Source organism: the organism of the source record quoted next, unplaced genomic scaffold, assembly GCF_019419815.1.
Source record: "Pyrus x bretschneideri cultivar Hongxiangsu unplaced genomic scaffold, Pyrus_bretschneideri_v1 Contig8, whole genome shotgun sequence".
Lineage (NCBI taxonomy): Eukaryota > Viridiplantae > Streptophyta > Magnoliopsida > Rosales > Rosaceae > Pyrus > Pyrus x bretschneideri.
Genome location: NW_025999820.1, coordinates 9,997,491 through 10,023,419, shown reverse-complemented (window position 1 = coordinate 10,023,419; position 25,929 = coordinate 9,997,491). Strand labels below are relative to the sequence as shown.

General features: G+C 36.0%; 3 protein-coding genes across 4 annotated transcripts; 2 read left to right on the top strand and 1 right to left on the bottom strand.

The window, feature by feature from the left end:
- The first annotated feature begins 7,984 nt into the window (after positions 1-7,984).
- LOC103959103 (kinesin-like protein KIN-7B) lies at positions 7,985-10,407 on the top strand. Its single transcript, XM_048575260.1, has 6 exons — positions 7,985-7,994; positions 8,206-8,283; positions 8,523-8,603; positions 9,244-9,303; positions 9,394-9,517; positions 9,846-10,407. Exons 2-6 carry the CDS (start codon positions 8,230-8,232, stop codon positions 9,962-9,964), a joined length of 438 nt encoding a protein of 145 aa, XP_048431217.1. The 5' UTR covers positions 7,985-7,994; positions 8,206-8,229; the 3' UTR covers positions 9,965-10,407.
- Positions 10,408-11,736: 1,329 nt separating this feature from the next.
- Positions 11,737-14,212, top strand: LOC103935317 (eukaryotic translation initiation factor 3 subunit K). Its single transcript, XM_009345077.2, has 8 exons — positions 11,737-12,036; positions 12,157-12,213; positions 12,677-12,727; positions 12,816-12,878; positions 13,169-13,219; positions 13,299-13,365; positions 13,538-13,620; positions 13,752-14,212. Exons 1-8 carry the CDS (start codon positions 11,911-11,913, stop codon positions 13,953-13,955), a joined length of 702 nt encoding a protein of 233 aa, XP_009343352.2. The 5' UTR covers positions 11,737-11,910; the 3' UTR covers positions 13,956-14,212.
- Positions 14,213-15,420: 1,208 nt separating this feature from the next.
- On the bottom strand, positions 15,421-23,052 carry LOC103935318 (phosphoinositide phosphatase SAC3). Of its 2 annotated transcripts, none has more exons than XM_018644507.2 (17): positions 22,577-23,052; positions 22,217-22,493; positions 21,748-21,952; positions 21,498-21,663; positions 20,715-20,937; positions 20,250-20,326; positions 19,688-19,875; positions 19,513-19,610; positions 19,126-19,259; positions 18,901-19,029; positions 18,053-18,431; positions 17,757-17,878; positions 17,390-17,503; positions 16,664-16,855; positions 16,028-16,201; positions 15,739-15,847; positions 15,421-15,563 (listed from the first exon to the last, which is right to left on the bottom strand). In XM_018644507.2, exons 2-17 carry the CDS (start codon positions 22,322-22,324, stop codon positions 15,444-15,446), a joined length of 2,538 nt encoding a protein of 845 aa, XP_018500023.2. In that variant the 5' UTR covers positions 22,325-22,493; positions 22,577-23,052; the 3' UTR covers positions 15,421-15,443. The 2 variants fall into 2 exon arrangements, with proteins under 2 accessions (XP_018500023.2, XP_009343354.2); XM_009345079.3 differs by having other exon boundaries at positions 22,217-22,490.
- Positions 23,053-25,929: the final 2,877 nt, after the last annotated feature.

The window sequence follows — 25,929 nt, the reverse complement described above, 5'->3', positions numbered from 1 at the left end:
TTATATACATACCGACGAAGCAGCTTCTTACTTACTACCTTTCAATGTGACTGTGACAAAGTGAAGGGATTAAAGTTGACACGAAACTTCTCATCTCTTTCGTTGGAATATCATTTCATCAAGCAATTTGTTTTTTTTTTTTTTTTGTTACCAACGAGTTCTTTTTCCATACGCCAATATTCTTAGAGCTGATGCTCTTGGGTCAATTCATTGTCTCATCACACTATCATTAGTTGGAAATCACTAAGCTACAATTATTTACTTTTTTATTTCGGTTATATAATAAAGTGATTATATTGAACCATATTTGTTTATTTTATATTGAACGATCATAAATTATGTAAATTTTTTATTTAAAATTAAATATAAATCATACTTGACAAAAAAATTAGTTGCACAATGCACGATAAACGAATGTTATTAAAGGATTTTCGAGATCCTCACAAAGAGGATCCTCTCTCTATATAGAACTCACCATTTCCAAAAGAATAATAATAAAGAGAATAATTTTCAAATGTGAATGTAATCAAGCTACAAGAGAATAATTTTCGTGAAATCAAGCTACAAGAGAATCCTCCTACCTGCAGAGCAGTTTCCCACCTATTACCTTCAAATGTGAATGTAATCAAGCCACAAGAGAATAATTTTCGTGGCAACATTTTTCAAAAGTGATTTAGACAAAGCATTTTCATAAATACCATCTTTTAATATGAGAGTAATTTTCGTGAAAACTTGATTTCATCAACAATGATTTATTTTTCTTTGTGCTCCTTTTTCACCAGCACGATGCAATGCAACGTGATGCTACTATGTTCGTATGTCAAACCAATCTTGCACATAGAAAAGTTACTTGACTTGAATACTGCAACAAAAGCACTTTAGATTGTTAAGTGGTTTTCTTCACACCCTATTTTTTCCTCCTTCATGCAATACGTACCGATGAAATGCAATTTCTTCTACATAAGGAAATCAAATTAACCACTGGCATGCCATCAAATGTGCATGTTTGGATTTTTATTTTTACACTATAAATTGATATAAAAAAACTCATGAAAGATTATAAAAGAATACAAAATACATAATAAATACGCATAAACACGAAATATATATACGTATGAAACACATCCAATCTAAGTGTGGTAGTGTTGTTAGTGTTTATAATAAATTTATGTATACTAGTATAGGGATATATAACATCTAATCTAAGTTGACAAAGACTGATTTGCTTCAATTATACCAAAAAGAAATAATTATCCTCATTTCACCAATTAATTGACAAGTAATTAATTAGTCACCATTTCACCATTTAAATCACTTTAGTGTGGTGAATGTCTGCCGTTGGATTAGTCAAACGAGCCATTGGGCTCAATATTCAATCCAGCAAGTGGCCGTACAACCCACGTGGGTGGGGTCACCTCCTGCAGAGGCTGTCCGCGTATGGGAGCTTGCGCGTCGGTTTCCGAGTTTGTGTTTCAACTTTCAACGCATGGTTCTCCATTTGTAGATCGGTATAGAAGAGAGGATCCTTGCATCATCCACTTCCTAGGATTTCAAGAATTTTTAAATTTTATTTATTTATTTTATATTGTACGATTATAAATTATGTAAATTTTTTATTTAAAATTAAATATAAGCTATACTTAACAAAAACTAATTGCATAATACACGATAAACAAATATTATTAAAGGATTTTCGAGGTCCTCACAAAGAGGATCCTCTATCTGTATAGAACTCACCATTTCCAAAAGAATAATAATAAAGAGACTAAATTTATAGATTAAAATTGTAAACTAAATAATGTATCATCAATAAAGAATGAACACGATTATCAACGTTTAAATAATAATCAAATTATCAATTTTCATATTATTTAGTTTAAAAATTTAATCCATAAATTTAATTTTCTTAGCATTACTCTTTACAAACCATGCAGGTATAAGTTCCACTATATGACTTGAGTTGTGGGAAAAAACAATCCAGACTTTCAATTTGGGGGAAAAAGAGTACAGAATTCCGAACTTTTTTTTTTATTGGGTGAACACAGACTTTCAATTTGGTTACTTATGACTTAGATAACCCTATCCCATATAAAAGTTTTGATTGTGGATGGAAGCCAATTAACTCGAAACTGGGACAATCATGAAATTTCAATGGGAACCGGATCCTCTTCTGGTCCCAAAAAAACTGAACATCGTGAGCAATAAATCAAGATCGTTAAAATTTGATTCAACGGCTACAATTATTATATTTTTTTAGAGGAGTCCTCTATTTGTAACCGTTGGATCAAATTTTAACGGCCCAAGATCATTGCTCAACAGCCTCAATTTTTGCGGATCCGGTTCCATTTTAATGGTATAACATGGTGGTATTCCTTTTCACTTGGAAGTAAGAGATCTTAATTCGAATCTCATAGATGGCAAATTCGATATCAAATTTGGCTATCCATTACGTAAGATTCCATCATAAAAATAATTAACAATATAAAAAATAATTTAATTACTTATAAACACATGTAAAATTATTTTTTTATCCGATTTGAAATTCACTCTCAGCATCACTAAGCCATTCAAAACTTAACATAGAATTTTCATTCACGTCTTTTCATCTTAGAAAATGATGGAGGATAAAATGTCTACATATCTCGTGGATTGATGAAACGGTAATCACCTAAACACCTAGATGAACCTAACTATACGTAAACAAAGTTTCCCAGTCAACTAAGTCATGACCCAAAATCAAAAGAACAACTTCCAGGACATTTCTTGGTATATGCAGTATAGTGGGCAATGGACTCTCTCTTGTCATATCAGCCCTCGCTTTTCCTCCTACCTGCATAGCAGTTTCCTACCCCTTCAAATGTGAATGTAATCAAGCTACAAGAGAATAATTTTCGTGACAACATCTTTTCAAAAGTGATTTATACAAAGCATTTTCATATGTACCATCTTTTAACGTGAGAGTAATTTTCGTGAAAACTTGATTTCATCAACAATGATTTATTTTTCTTTGTGCTCCTTTTTCACCTCATATCACCAACACGATGCAACGCAACGTGATGTTACTATGTTCATATGTCAAACCAATCTTGCACATAGAAAAGTTACTTGACTTGAATACTGCAACAAAAGCACTTTAGATTGTTAAGTGGTTTTCTTCACACCCTTTTTTTTTTTTTTTGTACTACCTTTTTTATTTGAGGCCGAACCTAAGAGCAATGGAAAGGTTGCTCCATTGTGATCAAAGGATCACAGATTCAAGTAATGAAAACAGCATCTTTGTAAAGCAAGAGTATGACTGTGTACGATAGACGTTCCTCATCCGACCCTTGCAAAGCAGGAAGCTTTGTTGGCTTATGACTCTCTTTCTATTTCTACTTAGAGGTTGACTCCAATGAAGTTCAGACTTGTTTATTTTGATTTTGTGATTTATTTGGTGTTACACCCTTTGTCACACCACATGGGAGGAGACTTATGTTCTTCCTCTCTCATATGGATGCTACACACCACACACACTGTTCTTTCTAGTGTCTACAGGTGTTTGTACTGTCAAACCTTTAATTTGCAGGCCTATTTTTAATTTTGCACTTTGTTGTTAGGTTCGGCCCGATTTCTAATATTCAAGCTCTGCCCGTGTTTTCGAGCTCCACTTCTTGATATTTATCACCCCGTTTCCCGTTGGTATGACATTTACTATGAGAGGAATCACCGAAAATGCAGTGAGGGACATCTTCGAAAACATCAAGAATATAAGTCATAGTTCATACCATGACCTTTTATATAGCCTTTGGAATCCTCTTGGTATTGCTATAACCATTTTGTACACATGCCTTTGTTACTTTCTGTTCGATCACGTAGGCGCCAGAAAGGTATTTTGTTTTGACCATTTTCTGCTCTGGAGATCTAAAATGAAACTGTTGTTGGTCTTCTGAAATGCAACTCTGGCTCACTTCGGATTTTGGATGACTCTGAGGTATTTACAAGAAACTTTCATAAATACATATTAATTAGCACCACAAAACATAAATCTGCAGGAAATCAAATTAACCACCGGCAGTCTGGCATGCCATACAACAATATATATTTACACTATAGGAGATGAGAGGTTTAAACTATGTTACATAAATAAATCCGTATGAAAGTCGAACTTAAAACCCTATAGGTATAAGTTGGACAACATGACTTAAAGTTTGGGGCCCAAAAAACAATCCAGACTTTCAATTTGGGGAAAAAGAATACATACTTTCAATTTTTTGTTTTTTGGTGAACAGACTTTCAATGCGGTTACTCATGACTTAGGAGAGTCCCCATCCCATATAAAAGTTTTGATTATGGATTGAAGCCAATGAACTAGAAACTGGAACAATCATGAATTTTTAATGGTATAATATGGTACCTATAAAATATAGAAAGAGTTCAACATCCTAGGGCTACTTAACACATACAAAACGTGTAAGTTAATTCGATATGAGATTCATTCTCAAAAAGCTCTTTTATGTGTGGTCAATTTTCAAATCTAACATGTAGACAACACGAATCGGGTGACGTTGAGCTCGTATGGTTGTTAGGCTTTGCACATGCGATAACCTGCTCTAATATCTTGAAGGAAGTTGAGATTTCATCGTAAAACCAATTGGTAATATAAAAAATATTTCAATTACTTATAAACACATATAAAATCACTTTTTTGCCCGATGTAAATTTCACTCTCAACATCAGTAAGCCATTCAAAACTTAACATATGGATTTTCATTCACATCTTTTCATCTTAGAAAATGGTGAAGAATAAAATGTTTACATGTCTCCTGGATTGATGAAATGATAATCATCTGGACACCTAGATGAAACATAACTTTTCGTCAACAAAGTTTCCCAGTCAACTAAGTCACGACCCAAAATCAAAAGAACAACTTCCAGGACATTTATTGGTATATGCAGTATTGTATGGACAATGGACTCTCTCTTGTTATAAAAGATGGACTTCTTTCATCCGTGTCTTGGGACTTTGCTTACCAAGTGGTCCAGAACTGGAGCCGCATTCGAAGAAATTCAAAAAGGAGAAACGTAATATTATTTTTTTTAACAAACAATAGTATTTACACTAAGGGATGAGGGAGTGGACTAGTCATAATAATGTAATTCAACTTCGTTTTTTACGAGAATCAAATCTATAACCTTTCACTTGCAAGTGAAGAGAAATATCACTAGACCATAATGTTACGTGGCAACGCAGTAGTTAGTATTTATTTTTTTAAATGCCTGTCCGAAGCCGATTGTGTTTTGTGTACATTTGAGCTCCTTCAAGTCTCACAATGGAGGATGACACAGTGACTGTCCAACACCTATTGTTTACTCGATAAAGCTACCAACCGGGAGTATAATGAAATGTTTGAGGAGAATGTACCTACAGGTCTATATTTCATTTTCGAATTTGAAATTGGAAGTGAGACCAAAAAGGGAACCAATGCAGCAGGGAAGAACAATGAGCTGAACAACTCTATTTTCCCGACTTCAAGTGTTTATGCTAAAATGCATTTCCGAAAACACTTTCAAACCTTTTAAAAGCACTTTTAAACAAAATGGTTTTGACTCTTCTTTAATTGGCGGGCCTATTTTTATTTTGGGCTTCGTTGTTAGGTTCGGCCCGATTTCTAATAGCTCGAAGTCTTGACATTTATCACCCCGATAATGCTAAGGAGACTACATTTGGAGACAAAATTTTAGAAACTAAATGACATAAAAGTTGATAATTGATGATTGATTTATTACTTAAGCGTTGATAAAGATGCTCATTCTTATTGGTGACGCATCATTAGTTTATAAATTTTGGGTAAATTATATAAAGCTACCTCAACTATTGGGTCTGTCACAATTTGATACCCTGTCTTTAAAAATTTCAATGTCATACCTCATTTACAATTTCATATATTTCGTCAGTTTTTTGTTAATTCTTTCATTAAATAGTGACGTGGCTTGAGATGGAGCCCACTCATTATTAAAAATTTAATTAAATATTAAAAAATAAAAAAATCATTTAATTTCTTTTTTTTGCATGGGGACCCACCCCTTATTCCCTCACCCTTTCTTCCCCTTTTCGTCTTCCCCAAACCCAGATCCCACCCACCCCTTCCAGCAATCCCATCCACCACACCCAACCCAAACCCAAAACCGGCCCGGTATTACTCCGGCTTCGACCATCGTCGACTGCATCATCTTTAGCATCAATTTCACCTTCTCGCTCGCTTTTCTTCTCGGTGCAAACTCGAGTTTGAGATCATTGCAGTGAATGGTCCAAATAGGGATGGATTGGAGTGGGCAATCATCAAGTTAGGGCCAGTCCGACTCATCACATTTGACGGTCACGCGGATGAGCCCGAATCGTATCTCGTTGACTAGCTGGTGGGTCGAGACCGAGAGATCGAGGAGGAGGGTGGGTTTGGTGGAGAGGTGGTCGTGCTGGATGCACAACCACACGTGACCGTGGTGGTGGCCGAAGATTGTGTTGATGACCATGGATTTCGAGGGGCGGGTTTGTTAAGGCGGAATTGCCACGCCGTCATTTTGGGTGGGTGAGGTGGATGGATGTGCAAAGGAGAGAAATGAGGGAAAATGGAGGGAAGGTTGGGGGGTGGGGTGAGGGAAGGATGGATGTGTAGAGGTTGGGTGGGGGTGAGTTGGGTGCAGATGGGATTGCTGGAATGGGTGGGTGGGATCTGGGTTTGGGTTTGGGGAAGACGGGAGGGGGAAAAAAGGATGAGGAGATAAGGGGTGGGTTCCATGCAAAAAAAGAAAAGAAAAAAAAGATGATTTTTTTAAGTTATATTATTTAAATGATTTTTAATAGAGAGTGGGCCTGTCTCAAGTTACGTCACTATTTAACAGAAGAATTAACAAAAATCTAACATAATGTATGAAATTGTAAAAAATTCTTAGATAAAGTATGACATTGAAATTTTTTAAAAAAAAAGTATGAAATTGTAGCTAACCTAATAATTAAAGTAATATTATGTAATTTACCTATAAATTTTGTTTCCAAATTTTATCTCAACAGCTTTACTCTTTATCACCCCGTTTCCCGTTTGAAAACTCAGAACTTGAATACCGCAGGGGTGACACGCGTCTCCAACCCGACGAGGGTCCCAACTCCGGCCTCCCTGCCGGCCAACACCCAGGCGCCAGAAATTCAAAAATTAGGAAACAAATCATTTATGTTGGCCGCACATATATTTGTTCCCAATGATCGCAGTGCTGTTAGATTCATGAAGTTGAAATTAAAGATTTCATTTCTTCTGATTTTATTTTTGTGAAAAATTAGTGTTAATTTTTTTCAGGTTAAATTTGTTGAGACGACAAAAAATTTCAAGAATTCGAAACGAGTATGATAGATTCAGTTTTTGTGATTTATATTTTAGGAAAACTAATGAAAATGGTTTGAAAACTTTGAGTTTTAACTGTAACACAAAATAAAGGGTAAAGTAAATAATGCCATGTTTGAATTTTTAGTGTAAAAATATGATTTTTCGTTAAAGTAAACAGTACCACAATTTGTTGATGAACATGATTTCTTTATGCTAATGCTTTGATTCTGTTGTTGAAGCTTGAGTTTCGTTTTCGCCAATTTGTATCGGTTAAATTTTGCAATCCAAGAAAAGTAGTATCTTTGTCACTATCAGGAATTCTCTGGATTGTTCTAGATCGGAAATGTGAATTTTTATAATCGGTGATGATTCTGATTGATTTGGCTTCTGTTGTTCTTAGGGTGGAGGTGAGTAAGTGAAGATGATGACGGGGACACCAGCAACACCTTCGGCTAAGCTGCGAAGGACTCCGTGTTCAAAAGTCAGTGAGGAGAAAATTTTGGTTACTGTTCGTTTGAGGCCGCTGAACAGGCGAGAGCAGGCAATGTATGATCTTATAGCTTGGGACTGCTTGGATGAGCACATTATAGTTTTCAAAGAATCCGAATCATGAGAGGCCTTCAAACCCGTGCACCTTTGGTAGGCATTACATGAAAACTTTAGTATTCTTCTTGTGCTTTCGGGGTAGTCTTATTTTGTTCGCTGCTGAATTCTGTCAACCGCACAGAGGTTTCGATTTGTGAAAATAATTTGATGTACGATATTGTAATTTTTGGTACATTCCTTTTTGTTTTCTTCGGAGTCGAGTTTCTAAGAGAGTGAAAGTAACTCATTTGTTGCATATGGGCAGACTAGTAGTGTTAAGACATTTACCATGAGAGGAATCACCGAAAATGCAGTGAGGGACATCTTCGAACACATCAAGAATGTAAGTCATAGTTCATACCATGACCTTTTATATAGCCTTTGGAATCCTCTTGGTACTGCTATAACCATTTTGTTGCTTATGCCTTTGTTGCTTTCTTTTTGATCTCGTAGACGCCAGAAAGGGATTTTGTTTTGAAATTTTCTGCTTTGGAGATCTACAATGAAACTGTTGTTGATCTTCTGAAATGCAAATCTGGCTCACTTCATGCTCTAACGTTTCATTCCCCCTTTTTAATGTAGAAAGGCACCATAGTTGACAAGCCACAGGAAGAAATTGTTGAGAATGGCGAACATTTGAGGCACTTAATTGGAATTGTGAAGGTAATGTGTTAATTTAAGTTCATTGCAAATTGTAAGGTGTTTGTCCAAAACTTGAGATGATTTGTTGAATTGATGGAGTACAATTGTTGTTCCAATGAACAAATGTGGTGTTAACTATCTGATTGTAATTGTGTTTCCTAAGCTACTGGCAGTAACTTCTTATCATCCAGTGAACATATTTTCCCATTTGAATGAGAATTGGTGGCAAAATGTTAAAACCTTTCTGCATTGCATAAGATGATCCGTGCATCATATTTTCTGTTTTGTATGATCTAATTGTAAAGTTGTCTTTGCAGCTCAAAGGTAAGTGGGAGAAACTGCCCTAAATGATAAAAGCTCAAGATCGCATCGGATAATAAGGCTGGTTTACATGATGAATTTATATTTTTTAAAATGTTTCATGAAAGGTTGACTCTTATATAGTGCTTTATGAAGACCGTATTATTAGCTTGTCATCCTCCTTTATTTTCGGTTCTTTTTTTTCTTGAGTTGGAAACTTGGGTTACACATTTTTAAGTTGAGTCAAGTTTCCTCTGCAGAACAATGTTAATGTGGCAGCCATAAGCCATCATGCATACAAGCATTATTTTACTCAAGCATGCATTAGGGTAAAATCACCAATTTGTTTATTTTTTTCCAGACCATAGAAAGCAGCCTCCGGAAGAGTTCAGGGTCTGTGAGGGCTTTTGGAGCGAGTTTGGTAATGTTTATCCTCACTCAGGTTTTTTGGTAGTAAACAAGAACGAAATTTTCTTCCATGGGTTTTTACTAGAATTCTGGATATCTGCAGAACCTTGTGGACCTTGCTGGAAGTGAACGCGCCTCCCAAACAAATGCAGATGGTGAAAGATTGAAGAAAGGCAGTCACATTAACTGTAGCTTGTTGACGCTCACAACCGTTACAGGAAGCGAAGGTAAAGCTGTTGTCAAAATGTTGATGACTTAGAGCATCTGTGGCTCTTGTTCCTTTAGTTTTGTGCTATATGTTCATGTTCAACTTATCCGAATCCTGCCTTTTGCTTTGGTGGAAACAAAAACCTTGAACTTATTTGCATTTTAGCATAAAAAGCTCCAATCTACGCAAACAGACACAAATGCATGAAATTACATGGTACTCATCTGTCAGCAGTGGTATATAAAAAAGAAAAGTACTTTTTTGCGATAATAATGGAAAATTCCTGCATTGTAATTTGTTGAAAATGTAAGTGCATGCAAGCTATCTAACAAGGCTTTCTTTCACAGCGGTGGAAAAAGAAGTGGTCACATACCATATAGGGATTCAAAACTTACTCGACTACTGCAGTCTTCACTTGGGGGAAATGCTCGGACAGCCATTATATGCACCATTAGCCCAGCCTTGAGTCATGTAGAGCAAACAAGGAACACACTCTCGTCCGGAGAGAAATGCTGACAGCGGACGAGAGAGAAATGCTGTACGCGAAATGGGTGATTCCATCCGGACGGAAACAGAGTAGGCTGCAGCTGGTGAACAAGTTGTGGACACACCCCCATAACATGCAAAACGTGCAGGAAAGCGCTGAAGTTGTTGCGAAGCTGGTAGGCTTCTGAAAATCGGGTGAGCACATTAGCAAGGGTATGTTTGAACTGAATTACCCGTCGGATAAGAAGACGTGGATGGGGTGGAACTTGATATCAAATCTTTTGATTCTGTAAACAAGAACTCAAGTGGTTTCTGTTCACTGTTGTTGCAAATGAAGGTTTTGTTGTGTACATTTTTGTCACGGTCAGGAATTGCCATGTATGTATTACTTTGATGCAATGAATGTAAAGGGTTATTTTACTACTTCTGTTCTGTTTGTCTCTTGGGCTCATGAATTCGAACACATGATTCCGGGTGTGAAATTAAACGTTTTTTCAATCGTGTTGCTTTATTTGAAAAATCAAATGAGAAATAATATTAGAAATACGATCAATATATATAAATTGCAACCCTACGAAGCTTCACTTTTTCCTGTGATTGGCTTTAGGCCTTTTTTGTGTAGTTTAGGCTTAAAGTTTTCAATCTCTTTTCATTAGTTTTATACAAAAATAAGTTTCGCAAATCAATATAATTCTTCCGCTACAATTCTATAAAAAAAAATTGTTATGTGCTGATGTGGATTTGATAATTAATTTAAAAAGTTGTCTAAATACATATTTGCACAATAGAATTTTTTTTCTTCTTATAGCAAGACCAACTCTGAAGAGAAATCCCTTCCATAAATTCTCAAAGACACAAGGCTTAACCAAGGCCTAAGATGGGGTTTGAAAATACTTTTCAACCAACAATAGACGCAACTTGGTTATAACCTCATTATCTCAAGGAAAATCTCGCCCTTCTTTGAATCATTAGACCACCAGGGAAGCGCCGAACAAGCTTTCAAGATTAAGGTTGTGAGGATGTTGATGACTTAAATGTTAACGATGATGTCCTAGAAGTCATTGACAATTAGCCAAGTCGTCACTAAAGATGATCTCAATCCAGGTTCAATTCGGTGAAGGGTGTTGAAGTGTGTAAAGATGAGTGTATTGAGTGTTTTTTTTTTTTTTAGAGAATAGACATCGAATCAGGTAGATGAATGTGGATTAGGATCAAAGGTGATTGTAGGACTGGGTTTTTGGGTTCACAATTTTTTATAAACTATTAAATCATTAAACTTATTTGTAATTTGTTTAATTTAATTAGGTTTGTATGATCCATTTATATGTCACATCAGGATATAACAATAGTTTTGATAGAATTGTGACGAAATGCTACATTGATTTGGGACACTTACTTGCGGGACTACATTGATCAATTTTCAATTTCACAGACCATTTTGATGTCGTAGGTCAATTTCAAAGACCATTTTGATATTGCGGGTCAATTTCAAGGACCATTTGTGAGAAAAAATGACTTATGCGACTTATTTATGTGCCACATCGTTACTTAACGGAATTTTTAACAGAATTGTAACGGAAAGATCAAATTGATTTGTAACACTTATTTTCAGGGAGCACATTTAATTAATTTTCAATTTCAGAGACCATTTTGATGGTGATAATCGATTTTAGGAACAATTTGTGATAAAAACCCAATAAGGAATTTCGGGGTATATGAGTAATTTGACATGTTTTCAATCGCAAACGCAGGAGGACTCTAGACGAGAGCAAGTGAAGCCGTGAAGCCGTGAGCCCTTGCTCCCTTTGCTCCCTCCCTCCCTTCGTTTTATTTCGTATCGAAGTAGAACGACGATACAAAATTCAGAGAGACAAATTCTTTCGAATAATCGAAGCAAAAAAAATCAAATAAATAAATCGGAGAATAATGGGAAGAGAGGTTCCACAGCAACAGCAGCAGCAGCAGGTGGCGCTCGCGGTGGAGCAGCTGCTCGCCGTGAATCCGTACAACCCTGACATCCTTCCCGATCTCGAAAACTACGTCAACGAGCAGGTCTGTATCTGTATCTGTATCTCTATCTCTGTCTCTGTCTCTGTCTCTTGATTGATGGAAACCGATACTTGGGTTTGATTAATTTCCATTGAATGACTGGGCGATTTGCTTGTTTTTTAGGTTTCTTCGCAAACCTACAGTCTCGATGCCAATCTCTGCCTTCTTCGCCTCTATCAGGTAATTTGAGAATTGGGATTTTTATTTATAGTTGTTTTTTGTTTTAGAATTAGTGCGAAAGTGAATTCTTTTTAATTGGTTTATGCTTTGCAATCCATAATTTACTGCAAAGATGAATGCTTTTTAATTGTTTTTCTTTTTTTTAGGATTCATAATTTACTGAAAAGCGGAATTTTTAGTTGGTTTTTGTTTTGGATTGTATAATTTACGGCAAATTCTTTAGTTGGTTTTTGTTTTAGACTGTATGATTTACTGCAAAGCTGAATTCTTTGTAATTTGTTGTTGGATTTTGTTTTAAATTGTATGATTTACTGCAAAGCCGAATTCTTTGTAACTGGTTTTCGATTTTCGATTCTATAATTTTGCTTGCCAAGCTTTATTCTGGTTAATTGGCATTTGTTTTTTTATTCTGTAATTTACTACCAAACTGAACTTTGTCGTTTTTTTTTCGCTTGGGGTGCAGTTTGAGCCGGACCGAATGAGCACCCAAATTGTTGCCCGCATCTTGGTTAAGGTCTGTATGAATCTCGTTCTTTGAAACCTTTCTTTTAGTTGTAATTAAGAAGGGTGTTTAATGTTTATGAGTGCTAATTGATGTGCAGGCACTGATGGCAATGCCCTCTCCTGATTTCAGCCTCTGCCTCTTCTTAATTCCCGAAAGAGTGGTATAGTTCTCTCATTCGTTTCCTCCTCCTCACAATGTCATTATTTTTGTTCACGTGTGATGGAGGTTCAAATAGATTGTGCACCGTGTGTCTGCGAGTCAAAATTGCAGAATGGTTTTCAAGCTCCTTGTTTATTCAGCTCTTATTAGTTTCTGGTTCTCTGTGTTTATCATCTCAGATAATTCCAGTATCAATGAGATATTTCGGGATATGGAATGTTATTCTGCTTCTTTGGCCATTGAATATTATTCAGTTAATTCCCTCTTTTGTTTGCTCTGATTCTTTATCAGCAAATGGAGGAGCAGTTCAAGACGCTAATTGTTCTATCTCACTACTTGGAGGTATGTTTCTCTCTGTAGTGTTTGCATTCGGGTCCTCATTACTCATGCATAGCTTATAAACCTACTCATTTCCTTGCAGACTGGACGATTCACTCAATTCTGGGATGAAGCATCCAAGAATCGTCACATAGTTGAAGCTGTTCCAGGTATTTTATAGATTATAGATATATATATATTTTTTTCCGTGAGATATATGGTTTCGATTTACAGAATTGTTATGGATTTTGTCTTGCTACTGGTTTTTTGTCTATCATCTATCTTTCGTATTATATGGAATGTTGTGTGTTACGCATGGACTTACAAAAGAATTGGCTGCAGGTTTTGAGCAAGCAATCCAAGACTATGCAGTTCATGTTCTTTCCTTGACTTACCAGAGGGTTCCCAGATCTGTGCTTGCTGAGGTATATTTTTTATATTTTATACATATTCCGCAAAGTGTTTAGGACTTCAACGCTTCAATCCAACCAGGGGAGGGGCATTGAATTTTTTATGTTGGGCTCTGCAAAACGTGTAATCAATTGTGCTGTCACAGGCTATCAACATCGAAGGCTTAGCCCTGGACAAATTCCTTGAGCACCACGTAGCTAATAGCGGTTGGATTCTTGAGAAAGGTCAAGGCAGGGGTCAGCTCATTGTCCTACCTCGAAATGAATTTAACCATCCTGAGCTGAAGAAAAACACTGACGATGGCATCCCATTAGAGCACGTGGCTCGCATCTTCCCCATTCTTGGTTGATCATCGTATCCGCTGATCTCTGTGCTTATGGAGACTCTTGCCATATTTTGAGCACAAACTTCAGCATTCTGAGACCAGCTGCAGCTCTAACTTTTACGATTACATGGGTCAGTTGCTTCATTCCGTCTTCGGTAGCTTAAGCTTTGGTTTATTCTGTTCGAGACTTTTGAGTTTTATGTCGAAAACTAGACGGCTGCTTATCCGCGGGATTTCTTGACTGTAATTTTATTGAAGCTATCAATTTTCTTATTCGAAAACTTTTCCGAGGCACGACAAAACCTACTCCTCTCCCTCCATTCTGTTCTTCCTTTTTGCCGTTTTCGATCGCTTAGATTGATTGCTGTTTCTTCTCAGTTTCGACTGGCTCTTAGGGTTCCTTGATCATAAAAAAACCGACATTTTAGCCAAAATGGTCTTTAAGATTGACACAACTCTTTACTTTGGTTTCTGAAATTTGAAATCGATAGAATGGTTATTAAGTTTGTCCACCATTAATTATTTTGGTCTTCAGTGAATTTTTGTTAAAAAATGATCAAAATAACAAAAACACTTGATATAATAAATAATGGATCAAAATAATTTGACAAGTGGTGAAGATATTTTGTCTGTTTTTCTTATTTAATGAATTTTTTTCACTAAAGAACCAAAATAATTGACGATGAATAAACTCAGAGAACAGCTCTATTGATTTTAAATCTTAGGAACCAAATTAAGAAGTTATGTTAATATTAGACATCATTTTGACTAAAAAGCTTAGAACAAATAAAATTTCCCGCATGTTATTTGCCCACTATTGTACAAACAATATTATAAATCAAACCTCGAGTACAAAATAAACGCTCTCAATCAAAACTAGGATTAATTAAATGGTGAAACTTTTATTTGGCCAAATTGGACAACTTATTGAATGAATATTTTACAGTGAATCTTTATATCAAACGCCAAGTCTGGGCCTAAAATTAGCGCTTAAAGGCAAGAATCGCTGCATCTTCGGTTCTACTTCTACAACAGCAGGATCCGAAATCCCGCACCACTTACCCGGCAATGTCTGTTTTTACGCCGGTCTACGAATTAACACGACGGAAAATAAAAGAATCGACGGCCTGCAACTCTACAGTGGAGCTCCGACGAGCAATATATTTACAAGTTTGAAATCTACTGTCCATGAACTGACGGAGAAAGAGCTCCTAAGAATCTCTTAACTGTTGGCTATTTACTCTTTTGTACTATGGTATAACTTCCGGCTGAAATTTTCTTTTCTTTTCATGAACAAATCACTGCTGTATCGTACACGAGGGCCGGGACAACCTTCCTCTAGGAATGGTATCCTCTCAACGAACGCCGGTTCCACTGCCTTTGTTTCTCCCTTGTCCCTGACATTGGTAACACGCACTCTATACTTTCTTATCCGTGGATCAGCATCTTTTGGAAAATGCTCGAGCCAAATGAAGGCGGGAGTGTATTACCAAGGAAAATTGATTAAGAACTTCAGTGGCATATCGTCTCTCCATAGTTGACCCAGTTCACAAAGCTATCGGGATACTCCTCGAGAACATTGGACCTCTCCCCGTTATGGAAGGACAACCCCGTTCCTGCCAGCTCCTTCCCCTACCAGACCCAAAGGCCACAACAGAAGTATTAACGAATGACATGGATGTCATATGTTGAAGTGAAGAAAATTATTTTCTTAAGGAACAAAATTCTACAGAACCTTGGAATTAATCAATTGGTTTCATAAACGGCAACTATTAAGTGAAAATATTCATAGCAGATGGTTACACACCTTCAATCTCAATCCATATTCACTAGTAGATGGAGTAGAATCCCCAATTATTCCGTTAACAACATTCTCCACTGATAGCCCCTCAATTGGAGATGCAACTACTGACGACCTGCAATTATTGCATCTCAAGTCTCAGCCAACAGACAATGTTCAATACACCACCACGAAAAGAAAAAAAACAAGGAAGAAAACATGCTTTCAGGATTCCCATCCTCTATTTAAATTTTGTTGACCTCTTTTCCATGATCAACGAGAATATTATCTCTTCAGAGCTCAATTAAAAAAGTACCTCTCAAATGGCTCCTCCTCACAAGAATTCCCAGATGAAGATAGCCAGTCCAGGTCAACAAAGTTTGAGAAGTTGTACGTATCTCCACGTTCAGAATAGTAAATATGCTCACTTTCACACCGGTATCTTTGAAACTCTCCAAAAAGTTGCCTGCGAGGCATCGAGGGAGTGTACCTATAGAGAAACCCAAACCATTTAAGCGTCATGATTTGTATAACAAAACCGTATCATCCAGTCTTCAGAAATCACAAATAAATGAGTTGAAACATAAGCAATGCACAGAGAAGTTCACTAGCACATGATATGCCATAAATTCTTCCTCGTGTGGTATGGAAAAACTGAGAACATAGAGACAAATAACCAAAATACGGTGTCTTATAAGAGTAATGATTCTCATTTTGTATTTATTAATACCGACCAGATAGAATACAGGATTCATTCCAAAATCAATTATTTCATACTCTATTGATCACTCCGAAGTACCTTTTTTAGGCTTCCTAGTTTCTCATGTCCTCTTTGATGAGGTTTTTCTTTTGATTCATTTCTAAATTTCTGATAAGTTACGTAACAATAAAGACTTAATAAGTTTATCACTACTTCACCATGTAGCAAAGAAAGACAGGGTAGTAAGAAAACCTTGAAAATGCAATATCACTCTCAGAAGTTGGTATATCAGGTGATGACTCTGAAAGAATCTTGCTTTCTTGTTGTGATCGATCAGGCATACAAGGGTATGTAAATTTCTCCTGCTTAACATGTGGGGATGACATAAGTGAGCTACTTTCTCGAAGAATGTTGCCATCGGAATAAGATCTTTTGAAAATGGACCTACAGATGTAAAAGGGATCAGGTGAGCAAATGGTCCAGCAATCAAATTGTAGGAGACATGCATGAGTAAAAAGCAGCTGAAAATTACACAATAAATACAACATTAAACAAGTGTTATGGCCCGTTTATCATTACTATTTGGTACACGTGTTAATGAAAAGATATCCATCATAAGATCACGCTAGTGAAAACTCATTGCAACATATTCATAGGGGTTAAGTAAGCACACAAATAAGTGCCAATATTTCATTGGAAGTTTCATTTTCCATTTTGGACCGAAGGCTCCTGTGATGTGGCTAAAAACATACAATGAAACAAGACGATGATTGAATTAACTTTAATCCTTGAAATACCAAGTTACCAACAGTGCTTTCATGGATAGAAAACGCAAACTGAGCTAATTAATGTCAGAAGAATCGCATAGGACTTAAAGGAAATTCCAGCATGACTTGTGCGATGCATGGAGACTCAAATTGATTTATTCTATCTGACAAAAATAAAGATTCTCAAGGCTTTGATTGGGCTACTACATACCTTCCATCTAGATCCTTATCTTTTGGTTCATCCCTCCCGGAGTAAAAATTCTGGTCAGAATCCAATTCCCATAGTGCAGGTTTGCCTTCTTGTGGTTGAAAATGCCCTAGAAATCTGCTCAAAATATTAAAGGAAGAAGTAAATTCTAGCAGTATATGCATGAAATAATAAAAATCAACATAAATCAACACAAGCATCGGCAAACAGAATTTCTAAAAGACCAGTTTCAACGACAGGCAACAATAACTGTACAATAAGTTAGAAAAGGACACTTTTAATCGGAGGAAAGAATTAGCCTCTTAACAGTGCCAAAGTTGAAAACAGTTAGACAAGAAAATACAAGACTCGGACTTGGTGCAGAACTTACACATTAATTGCATCTTGCTTCTCTGCATCCATGTAAGCATTGCTGTAATACCGTTGAAGAGTTCTAAAGAACTCCTGAGACTGAGTTGCTGCTTTCCACTGACCCCTTCTCTCAGAAAATATCTGTACAGAATTACAAGTTCAAAAGTTTCAAAGAACCGTAGTGAAATAAAGAATCAAGGTCATTGAATAACCAATAATTTTATTTCATTTATTTATATTTTTTGAGTTGGATCCAATCAACCATCAGATCCCAAAGCATATTAATTCAACAAAATTCGAAATCAAATTTCTTACCTTATTATGTGCAGCGGAACCACCATACTGGTGTGCAAGTGTGTCACCCATTCTTTCGTAAAATCCCATCAAATCATCAGCCAAAGGAGTATCAAGGTCTATCCTTGGATTGTCTATAGCTCCCAAAGCATGAAGCTGGTGTCCCAATGCAGCCAACCCATAAGCATACTGAGCAACATTTGTGCGATCCAGACAGTCTATGCAATTGGTTCTAAGCACCCCGCTCTGGAACATGGATGGCTTGACAGAATGATTACCATTTGCAATATTTCTGCCTCCGCTTGGTTTACACTCTATGTTATCAGCATCCTCAGTACCATTAGCTTCCTTGTCACCATTAGCATTATGTATTTCGGGAGACAAGTTACTGTCAAAATGCCTGTTCCACATTACACCGTCAATGTTTTAACAAAGCGATTTTCTGAAGAGCATTATACAGCAGCAAACCTCTTATGAGATTATATTTATCTTATCCTTTGAGTTACATTTTTACTAGGGAACATAAAAGCGAAACCACTTTCTTAAAGAGAGTGCCCAACAGGAAACGGAACAAAAGTTTCTCAACTGGTTCAGATCTTTTTCAATTCAGAAAGAAGAATAAAAGTTTCTCGAGGATTTAGTGAGGCACACCAGTAACAAAAGATGCACAATAAAGGACCGGTTCTATCTGCACTTTTTTTTCTTCCAATGACTAAAAAGAACAAACGGTGAAATCACAACAGACAAACAGCAATTATTCTCAACACATCAGAAATTGTACAAAATATTTGTATGGTTCATATATCCAATAGTAGGCATGCACAAATATTATTGGAGCATGAAAACTATTAGACGAGATGACAACTTACCCAGAGGAAGGCCACTTAATGACACCGTCAGGTCTCAGTGCTGGGTTAACTTGACAATAGAAGAACCCAGTTAGTGTCAAGGCATATGTAGCCACCTTGCCCAAGAGTAGTAAAGCATCTGTAGCTTTGCTGGACGATGGAGAAACAAGGGTAACATTTTCAGTCATAACAATTTAGGGTACCGCATTATTAAATTAAATATTACAAATCAACCAGAAGCTATACCTCCTGGGATGTTTGTGGAGGTCCCAGTGAAGGAATTTCAGACGGTTCTCATCAGATAGGTCTTTATTGATGAAATCAATTGCATTAGCAAACTCTGTACGTAGTATGGACTCCCGAGGCCTCTTCTCTTGTGTCTGTTGATTGCCGAAAAAGAAGAGAAAGAAACTAATAATTAGAACAGAAACATGAACCAAGAGGGCAGGAGGAGAACCAAAAAGAACATGCCAATTTCAGATCAGCACGTGTACTACATTTAGGCTCAGAAGGCAGATTCTAGGTGAAAATTAGTTTCTTCAACGACATGCAGTTCGAGAAAGCAAGAAAATAAAATGATGAATATTAATATGAAACAGCATCAACATAGAATCTCTCGCTAATGAAATTTACCTTGATCAGATTCAATATAATAATGGGGTTCCCATATCTCTTGACAAGATTTTCAAAGTGCAGCCTAGTGGCTTCATAGTTTTGGTCCTTCTTTGACACTAAAAGGAGACAAAAAATTAGTTACAGGAATTCACAGAATAAATCTTGACAGATGCAGCTTATGCAAAGCACATACATATTATATCTGGTTTGATATTTAAACGTGAGGTTTCCTGTGACCAAAATAGAGGGATTGAGCCCCGGTTCTGCACAACAGAACTTATCTGCATTGGAAACCCCTCAGGAACATCCTCACAGACAATCTGTTCTGTCTCAACGTCATTAGCTACTCTTCCCTTTTCATTAACACCACGTTTCAGATACCTATATGAGTAAAAGCAACAGGTGAGTCATGCACAATCCACACATGTCGATAAGCGTATGAACCTTCGAGAAATCTAAAGTTATACAAGGGTACTAAGAAATAAAATATCACATCACAATTTTGACAATCATGGTAAAGATCGTCCCATCACTTAACTTACGGACCACAAAATCAGCACAATAAATCCCAGATGTACCAGAATAGCGGGTTCCTGATTACATCTTACAGGATTACTCAAACCTAGTAGCCACCAGTTCGAACATAGTCACCACTCACCAGGAAGCCAATACAATTTTCTCAAACTATATCTACGCATCCATTTACATTAAGTATGGAATTCGATAAGGGAACTAAAGTATGAATGCCGCCTCACCTGGTGCCTGCATAATGACGTGAACGTCTTGCAATAAGGGTCAGCTTGAAGTCACGTCCAGATATAGAGAGAGTGGCCTACATTTAAATATCATTAATCCATCAGTATAAAATTCTAAAATAAAGATCAAAACAAGGGTAGAAAGACTGCACTCAAGTTTTTCTATAAAATTTGAAACAGATAGAGCAGGTAAAGATCTTAAGAAAGTAAATAACACAAAAGCACATTCACTTGAACAGATAATCTTCTACAGGACTTCACTCACTCCACAAAGGAAACCAAAGATGTGAGCACCTTTGTATTAAAAGGCAGTAACAGGTACTAAATTTTGTAGTTAAAATAATTTACATCAAAACAGCCCCATTAACGGGTATATCTGAAACCTGTACTAAAGTACCATTAAACTAACCAGATAAAGCATTAATAGGTACTTTCCAAATTGTCTAAAAACCCTTCGAACCTCACCTGTTTAAAGAAGCCATAAACCAATGCAACTGTCCAAAGAGTATTTTGGAGGTGATTCCGAATTCCCCGAGTTAAGAACTCATTCCAGACAAACATGGTTTCATAAAGGACATGTCCTGTCTCATTCTTACACATGTTCTTTTGCAGACTACGCATAACATGGTATGAGTAGCTGAAAAAGAAGTCCTTTGTAAGGTCCACTGTGCATAAGAGCTTCTTGTATCTGAAGCCATCAAAGAAAGAGAAATTATTAGCTGTTAAAACCAGAAAAAAATTTAGAATAAAACATATGGTAAGAAAAAATAGCCAATTGGGCGAACTGTAACACAGAATATGAAAGGATTTTACACCATAAATCTTGGTAACACAATGCTTCTCCATAAATGGATAAAAAATGTAACTAAATTTCAAGAACTATTTCCTAATATTTGCAGAATTTCATTTAAATATATACCACAATGCAGACAAACAAAAACCAGCAATTAATTTGGGAATGAAAAAATCAACCCCTTTATAACTTGTACAAATGATTAAAACGAGGAGATGGAGAACAATTCAAACTGTAAAGATATACTAATCCCAATCTAGAAACCCTGACAGCATATCATGACCATTATAAACCCGGGGGGGGGGGGGGGGTGTGGGGGAGAAGAATGTCACATCGTAAAAAAATTAATTCCCTTCAAATAGATGAATAAAATACAGTATTTTTCTGAGCAATATTCATTGTTTCCTTCAACGTCCCCTCACTAAATACATGTAAAAGAAAAATGGACTAAAGACCTGTTTTCATTTTTAGAATTAGTAGTACTGGATTGGACAGAAGAATTCAGAAGTGGTATCATTTCACTCTTGGAGACGGCATATACAGTATGACCACAGATTGCGCCTATTTGTCTTCTTTTCGTGATAAGCAGCATGTAATAGGGCCCTAAAAATTTTACGAATCCTGAAAGCAGAAACGAAAAATGAGTAGTGCAATTATTTTTACTTTTCATTAATTGCACAAGAAAGTGATGTCAAAGTCCTATACCAACAATTCCGTAACAATTGGTGACAAACTTCAATCCACCGGTAGCCTTGTTCCCTTCATGTATCCGCCACAACAGGTCAGAACATTCTCTTTCAGTGTACGTGGTAGAATCTTCACGAATGTTAAGCTCACAAGGGTCCAACCGGTCAATCTTTAGTACTCTCCAATACGTTCTACTCTTATCTCTCCCAATCATGTAAAAGTTCTGAGGCATGAAGATGAAAATGTATAAGTTAGGACGCATCACAACGCAGTTTCCACAAAGCATAATTAACATGTAAACTGATGAAAATGCAGCAATAACCAAACATGTCAAAAATCAACAAAATTTGAGATTTCATATGGAGGCAATACAATAAAGCAAAAACATTTCTGATTCAAACTTCACAATTAACCAATGTAAACAATTTCAGCCCACCAAATGACAAGAGAATGAATCTAAACGGATCAAATGGAGCTGAACCATTACCGCTCGTGTCTCGTAAAGCCGGAATTTCTGCATATCTACGTGTTGGGGAGGAGCCCGAGTTTCGCCGCCACCCAATTGAGACATAGGCTCATTCTCTGAGGACGCCATCGATTCAAGATTCGAAATCTTCAGATCCCCGAGCCTCAGGCTCAGGGTTTCTATCAGAATGGCATGCACAGAACAACCAAATCAGCCACACAAAATCTTGTACGACCGAAAAACTACTCGAACTTCATTCACCTAACGAACCCCATGTATGAATTGTGGGATTTGGCTGCTTCAAATACAACATTCACAATCAAAATCCCAGCTTTAAAAAGAAACCAAAAAAATCAAAAACCTTCAGTTGCAGACTTTGACCTTGCCAATTCCAGCTCCTCCTCTTCCCATTCGCAAAACCAGGGAAATCGAAATCTGGGTTCGATTCAGCAAAGTAAGATTGAGCTTTTCCTGGTTTAAATTTCTGATCTTTTCGACCGAGCAAATCGAATAAAGGGGTCGGAGAATCAAAATTTTCCGGGATCGAATAACCCAATTGCCAAAATTAAGCAGCCAATTGGAATATATACGTATAATTATAGATATTTACAGAGAGAAAACGCAGAGACAAAAGATAGAGGAGAGAGAAAATGGAGGTTTGAAAATGGAAGCTTTATATGGAAGGGAAAAGCAACTCGGAGAATATCAAGCAGAAAATTTTGGGGGCGGAAAAAGATGATAAATATAAACGAAAAATTAAAGAAAATAAATTGTGGAAAAATAGAAGAGTTGGGAAGTTCGAGAAGAAAAGGGGTTGAGAGCTCAAAAAAAGACCAGAGCGCTGTAGAAATTTAGTAAAAAAAATAGGAACAGAGACCTAATTATTGCTCATAATGTTTTAATATTTTTATTTTATTTTATTTTAATCTAAGTTTATTTTAATATGGTTTTCATTTTATAGAAAGCCAATTATGATCACTTGCTTGCAAATTCACTACAGTTTTCTGTTTTAAGGATCGAAAGGTTAACAAAAACATTTTAACGTCTCTTAATTTAAGGTTCACAAGAACATTTCAACTTCTGTTAATTGCTATCGTGCATACAGTACCGAATTGAAATTCACCTAAATGTCGAGCCACCCGTGGCGGTTTTTTTTTTTTTTTGTACGGTTTGGCATTTTTCTATCAGAAAAAGGGAAGGAGATCTCACAGACCCAAAGGTGGCCACAACCTTGTGTGACCGCTCAGTCAGTCCACATATTATTTAATAAGGTTTTTTTCTTAAAAAAAATCATATGGTTTTTTATTTTATTTTTTTGGAAGAAATATGGTTTTTATTGTTAATTTGTTGTGATATATTTTATGTAATTAGTTGCTAATTTTGGCTAATTTTCACTATAATTATTTGCTAATTTTGGCTGACCTTGGTTGCTATTTAATTCCCTTTATCGGCCCACATAAATACCAATTATTGTTTGACAAAAAAAAATACCAATTATTGAAGTTAATTAATTGACCATAATTATCGTGTTCATTAGTCTAATTGCCAATTGTAAAATTTTTGACTTTTTATTGCTTTTTAAAGATTACTAATCTTAAAGGTTGGTTTTTGTAAGAGTTTGATTAAGTAAATTAGACGCAAAAAGCATCATGTCGTAATTAGACCATCGTAATCACTAATCAAAGCTAGAAAAACAGAAATTTCAAATTTATCCTATAAGTTGGAATTAATACTTCATTTTATGTACAATTGGCATTAGTAAGTTCTATCACAATACTTTCAATTTATGAACCTATGATTATATAGAAGCCTAGGGATTTGGCTAATAATTGCTGAAGGCAAGACAGGGTCCAGAGTATCATTATGTTACGTCTGTGGAACTATCGACTGTATCGAAGAAATTTCAAACACTAGATATAAGCAATATTGTGTAAGAAAAGAATCAAGTTTAAGACATCAACAATGAGCAAAAACTCATAATTAATTGAGTTAAAAATCCTTCACTGAAAAGTTATTACGTAATGTGGTCAGGTTTGGTTATTACTTGGTTTTTTTTTTTTTTTTTTATTTGGACAAAGTGGTTATTACTTGGTTTATCTTGTCATATTTTATACACAGCTGGTGAACTACGTAAGTTTTCATCTCACTACATTTCTCAGGATATTCATAAAATGCTAGTATAAACGTGTTGATCGTCAGCAAACCCTATTACCATAACCCTAACCCTAACCCTAACCCTAACAGCATTTTGCCACAGTATAAACACTGTAAACAAGTAACAACTTCTAAACTCATATGTTATGAAGGAACGAGTCGCTCACGGACTGCAGAAAAGAGAAAGTTCCACTGGCCTTGACTTCAGTGGCCGTACCACAAACTACGATTGTGAAATATATCAGTTTTTATTGATTTATTTATTTCCAAAGCATGCATTTTGATGTTGACAAAATATATATTATATATTTTGCTGATAGAATCGGGCGATCGCCAGGTGGATGTGCAGTGCAGTGCAGTTATGAAATTAAACCACTCTTATTTCGTCCTGATGCAGTTGACCCCATGATTTCTTGTCACTTTAACACCTGTCACTCTGCTATATATATAGCTAATGATTGAAATTGATTAGCATTACGTTCACATTAGCATATTGACCTTAACAAAATAGAAACGTGTTTCATAGTTCAAAGCATGTTCAATTATTGATGCGTTGGTTAGATTTCCATGTGCTCAAAGTCTCCATATGATTTGCAAGTAAGGTTTTGAAAAACGCTAAGTTCAAACGTTAAGCGTTAGTCGAGATGATGAGCAAATCAAGTGTTTAAACGGGGTTTTGACAAACTAGATGAATTCAAGTAAATTCATTATATTTTGTAAAAATAAATGCATGTTTATACTTAAAAAAAAAAACATAATTCTATTAAGATACATAAATTTAAAAATAGAATACATATAAATTAGAAAGTATTAGAACATATTAAAAACATAAGAAACCAGAATATAATGAATGTTTATTTAAGTATTCAATAAGCGTTTTACAATTTGTTTAAAAAATAAAATAAAATGCAAAATGAAAGTTATATATTTTCTGTTTAAGTAAGAGTTGAGACCTAAGTGGATGCCTAAGTGAGTCTAGGCGGGCCAGGGGACAGCTAGATGGGCTAGGCAGGCGTTTTTCTTAGTTTTAAACACCAATGAGTTAATTGAGACAGTGACCAGCCGCCTAATATCACATAACATTGTTTGCAAGGGAGTTTGATTGGAGCAATTTTTCAATATGAATATCGTATCATTGTAATTGTCATAGTCTCTAGAGTAGGAGTTAAAAATTGTTAGAGTTATCAATCTAAGTCTACATATAATTAATATAGGCATACATCATGATTATATTTTAAGAATTTAAGATGTAGTATTAAGAGATGAATACATGTGTTGTGCATACCTGAGTTTAGCAAGCTGACTAGAGAATATTGTGCTTCACCCCATATGTATCCAAGTGCTTTTCTTGTTGTTTAGATTATTTTAGTGTAATTATCCGATGGTTTGAATAAAAAAAATATACTTGTTATAACATTAAAGAATTTATAATGGTGTCGTCGTCACACTGACAAAGTTTACCGTAAATATAAACTCTCGTTGTGTTTGAAGAACGCACATGTGGACTAACATGCTTTGATACAATGAAGAAAGTTGGGGTTTTAGCATAAAATCAATTAGCAATATGAGGATTAGTCCAA

Excerpts from the sequence above, each read along its gene's own strand:
- LOC103959103 (XM_048575260.1), top strand. The coding sequence starts at position 8,230 with ATGAGAGGAATCACCGAAAATGCAGTGAGGGACATCTTCGAACACATC. Across the intron at positions 8,284-8,522 it reads TCTTCGAACACATCAAGAAT|AAAGGCACCATAGTTGACAA; the intron begins GTAAGTCATAGT and ends TTTTTAATGTAG. Across the intron at positions 9,518-9,845 it reads AACCGTTACAGGAAGCGAAG|CGGTGGAAAAAGAAGTGGTC; the intron begins GTAAAGCTGTTG and ends TTTCTTTCACAG.
- LOC103935317 (XM_009345077.2), top strand. The coding sequence starts at position 11,911 with ATGGGAAGAGAGGTTCCACAGCAACAGCAGCAGCAGCAGGTGGCGCTC. Across the intron at positions 12,728-12,815 it reads TTGCCCGCATCTTGGTTAAG|GCACTGATGGCAATGCCCTC; the intron begins GTCTGTATGAAT and ends ATTGATGTGCAG. Across the intron at positions 13,366-13,537 it reads CATAGTTGAAGCTGTTCCAG|GTTTTGAGCAAGCAATCCAA; the intron begins GTATTTTATAGA and ends AATTGGCTGCAG.
- LOC103935318 (XM_018644507.2), bottom strand. The coding sequence starts at position 22,324 with ATGGCGTCCTCAGAGAATGAGCCTATGTCTCAATTGGGTGGCGGCGAA. Across the intron at positions 16,856-17,389 it reads GATAAGGATCTAGATGGAAG|GTCCATTTTCAAAAGATCTT; the intron begins GTATGTAGTAGC and ends TTACATCTGTAG. Across the intron at positions 15,564-15,738 it reads AATATGGATTGAGATTGAAG|GGGAAGGAGCTGGCAGGAAC; the intron begins GTGTGTAACCAT and ends TGGGTCTGGTAG.